Source organism: Phalaenopsis equestris, unplaced genomic scaffold (assembly GCF_001263595.1).
Source record: "Phalaenopsis equestris unplaced genomic scaffold, ASM126359v1 Scaffold000240, whole genome shotgun sequence".
NCBI classification, from domain to species: Eukaryota; Viridiplantae; Streptophyta; class Magnoliopsida; order Asparagales; family Orchidaceae; genus Phalaenopsis; species Phalaenopsis equestris.
In genome coordinates, this window is record NW_018164682.1 from 24,923 (window position 1) to 28,184 (window position 3,262).

General features: G+C 35.5%; 2 protein-coding genes across 2 annotated transcripts in view; both read right to left on the bottom strand.

Moving 5' to 3' along the window:
- LOC110024022 overlaps positions 1–3,262 on the bottom strand; it is a 25,979-nt gene that overhangs the window by 13,181 nt on the left and 9,536 nt on the right. The window lies entirely within an intron of this gene.
- LOC110024025 (momilactone A synthase-like) overlaps positions 2,915–3,262 on the bottom strand; it is a 958-nt gene continuing 610 nt past the window's right edge. The window contains exon 2 of the mRNA XM_020723739.1: positions 2,915–3,242. Coding sequence (XP_020579398.1) covers positions 3,093–3,242 — 150 coding nt within the window. The 3' untranslated portion in view covers positions 2,915–3,092. The remainder of the gene's footprint in view (positions 3,243–3,262) is intronic.

Here is a 3,262-nt window from a genome sequence, read left to right on the forward strand (position 1 = left end):
TACTAATATAGATATTATATATTTATATAACATAAATTATATAATTAATATAATATTATATTTTTATATATTAGTATTAGGGATGTCAAACTGGCTCGTCGTTCGGGAACAGCTCGTGTTCGGCTCGTTCGTTAAGAAACGAACACGAACAGTGACTTCATGAACAATTTCGAACACGAGCTTATTTCAAACAAACTAAATTTCAAACTTAGTGTTCGGTTCGTTTACACCCCTATTGGCAATTCATCTCTTTCAATATGTGGTTAAAAGTGTTATAAATTTTAAAAATCAAAGGTTAGATATTAGATATGTAAATACATTGAAATTTTGTGGTATGTATATAATTCTTCATTTGTTATTAAGTGTTATTTGGTTGAATGAATTAGAGGTGTTATTTGAAATTTTTTAGGTGTTTTCAGTATATTTAAAAATAGGATGATTTATTTTTTTAAAATAAAAAATAAAAAATTTTGCAACTAAACATATTTTTCAACTAATAAAAACAAAAATAAAAATAGCAAATAAAATTGATGTCAAATAAGCGCTTAGTATTTGAATTGAAGAAAAATGACATACAAAATAAAATCATAGTATATTTCTAACAAAACTTTCAGTTAAATTCTATCATATTTCAAATTAATTGGATTTGCCTTGTTTAGAATACACTACAAGTTGTAGTTGTTACCACACCCATCAACACCTTTAGTCGCCCTTATCGATGCCCCATTGACCTTCACTGTCGTTCGCTACCTCAATAGAGGCCTTTGTCCCCACTACCCTACGGCTTGCCGGCCAGCCTTACACCCTGGCATTGCCCTTACAACTGCCCATCTGTTTTGCATCGTTACCACTACCATGGTCGGCTAATGCTACCGGCAACCTCTTATCGTCAATGATGTTACCATCACCACTGACTAGTATACTGGAACCGTGGTCACTAGGGCTGTAAACGAGTCGAGCTTGAGTGAGCTCAGCAACCGTGGTCACTAGGGCTGTAAACGAGCCGAGCTTGAGCGAGCTCAGGCTTGGCTCGTGTTCGGCTCATTCGAAACTCATTCAAAATAGCTCGTGTTTGAAATTGGCTCGTGAACAGTGTGTTCGTGTTCGGCTCGATTTAAATGTTTGTGTTCTTGTTCTGCTCGAAATTGGATCGTTAAAATTAAATTGAATAAAATAGATGTAAATCATGGGATTCAAACCTAGACCAAATATATACAAAATAAGGGACTAACCACTTTACCACTTGAGATGTTATGATTTTAACTTAGATATAAATATATATAATATATTATTATATAAATAATTATATAATATCTTTTTTTTTATTTCGAGCTAAAACGAGCCGAACACAAGCGAACAAAGAACTGTTCGTGTTCGGCTCGTTTATAATTCAAGCTTTAAAAACTTGTTCGTGTTCGACTCGTTCATGAATGAGCCGAACACGAGTTGTTCGCAAACAACAAGCTTTTTTGACAGCCCTAGTGGTCACTCGTCTTTCGTCATTGCCACCACCTATTTTACATTAATTTTCTTTTAATTCAAAGAAAATAATGAAATATTTCTAAATATTTCTATTACACTGTATTCCTTTTTTGAGAGATCTTGGTGACATCAGGAAATGTATACCAAAATTTTTAGAGAGCTATCTACATGCTACATATCACACTACAAAATTTTAGACTAATTATGGCCCTAAAAATTCATCAAAAACATTGACATGGCGGCTTGTTCTTCAAAAATTAGTGGCTTTCTAATGAGTTAAGGGCAATCCTTTTCTTATGGTCCGAAAGTCTAATTCTAACGACTTAATTTATCAACAACATTTTGACAGGAAACATTTCCGTTCGAAATATTTCCGACGGTAGCTACTCGTCAGTTTATGACTAGCGTAGCACCGACGTGTAGTTGTCAGCTTTTTGAATATTAATAGACCATCGAAATGGTCATCGGTTGGCTATTAAAAACCTGTATATGAAAGAAAAAACAATTAACCTCTTTTATTTTATTAGAATTTCGTCGCCTACAATCACAACACAAAAACATAAGAAATATACATCACACAATTTAATTCACCTATCCGTACAACTATTTAAATAAAACCATATGAATGTAATTACAAATTGAAAAAAAAAACAATTATAATGTAATAAACAACACAAAAAAAAATAATTTATACTAACCAAAATATATACTCCAATATGCAAAAATAATAAATTAAATAAGAACAACCCAAATTTGAGGTTGATGGGGGTCTTTCTAAGCGTCTTTCTAAGCTCTTGGCCTTGCTTATTTCATAAAATGATCCCCTATAAAGAGGGGATATAGTACAATAAGGTAATATTACAAGTTTAATCTTGCTTTAATGAGAGTTGTATATGGTATTTTCGGTATTTATAAGTATGATCATATCGCTCGACTGCTCTCTAACTCAGTCGGCGTTGCCGATCGGCTAAACTTGACTGTCTTCAGAACGACAAAATTGGATGTCGACCCACGATAATGGGAGAGCTCATGTATATCCCCGGTATGACTTAAGATGTCGAGGGAACAAGTCTTCCCTCAAGTCTGCTTCTTTGTAGTAGTAGTCATAGATGTCTGACCAAGTGGTTTGGTCTCGGGTCATTCGGTCGTCTTTTGTGACTCAATTGACTTTGATCTTATTGTCTCTGACTCTAGCCTTAATGTCATCGACTGCATGCTAAGTTGGCTTTGGCCTCATTGTCATTAGTCTAGACAATTGCACACGGCGGCAAAACAAACAAGCCTCCTGTTATTTTTTCATCAGGCCCTCCTTCATCGTAATCTTTTCCTCAGAATCGTTAAATCTCGTCAGGACGAGCGAATGATCATCCTAAATGGCACGTTGCAGTCCTTTTCATTCTAATCGTCCAATTAAGCCCAGCGAGCACACAGATCAAACAATAATAACAATTAATAAACACATACGAGCTCAAATTTCATTACAATAACCACAAATATTGAAGACAACATGACACGTGGCACATAATTAGTGGCTAAAAATTATTTCTCCCAAATTGAAATATCCAATTTAGAACTTCTCCATTCTAAATGAAATCTCCCGTTCGGAACCGTCACTCGAACAACTCTTCGATCAATTTAGGTACCGTGGAGTTCACCGCCGTCGTACCGCCGTCGACGACGAGGTTATGCCCGCTTATAAAACCCGAGTCGTCGGAAGCCAAGAATAACACCGCCGCCGCCACGTCCTCCGCCTTCAACACCTTACCTTTCAGATTCGCCG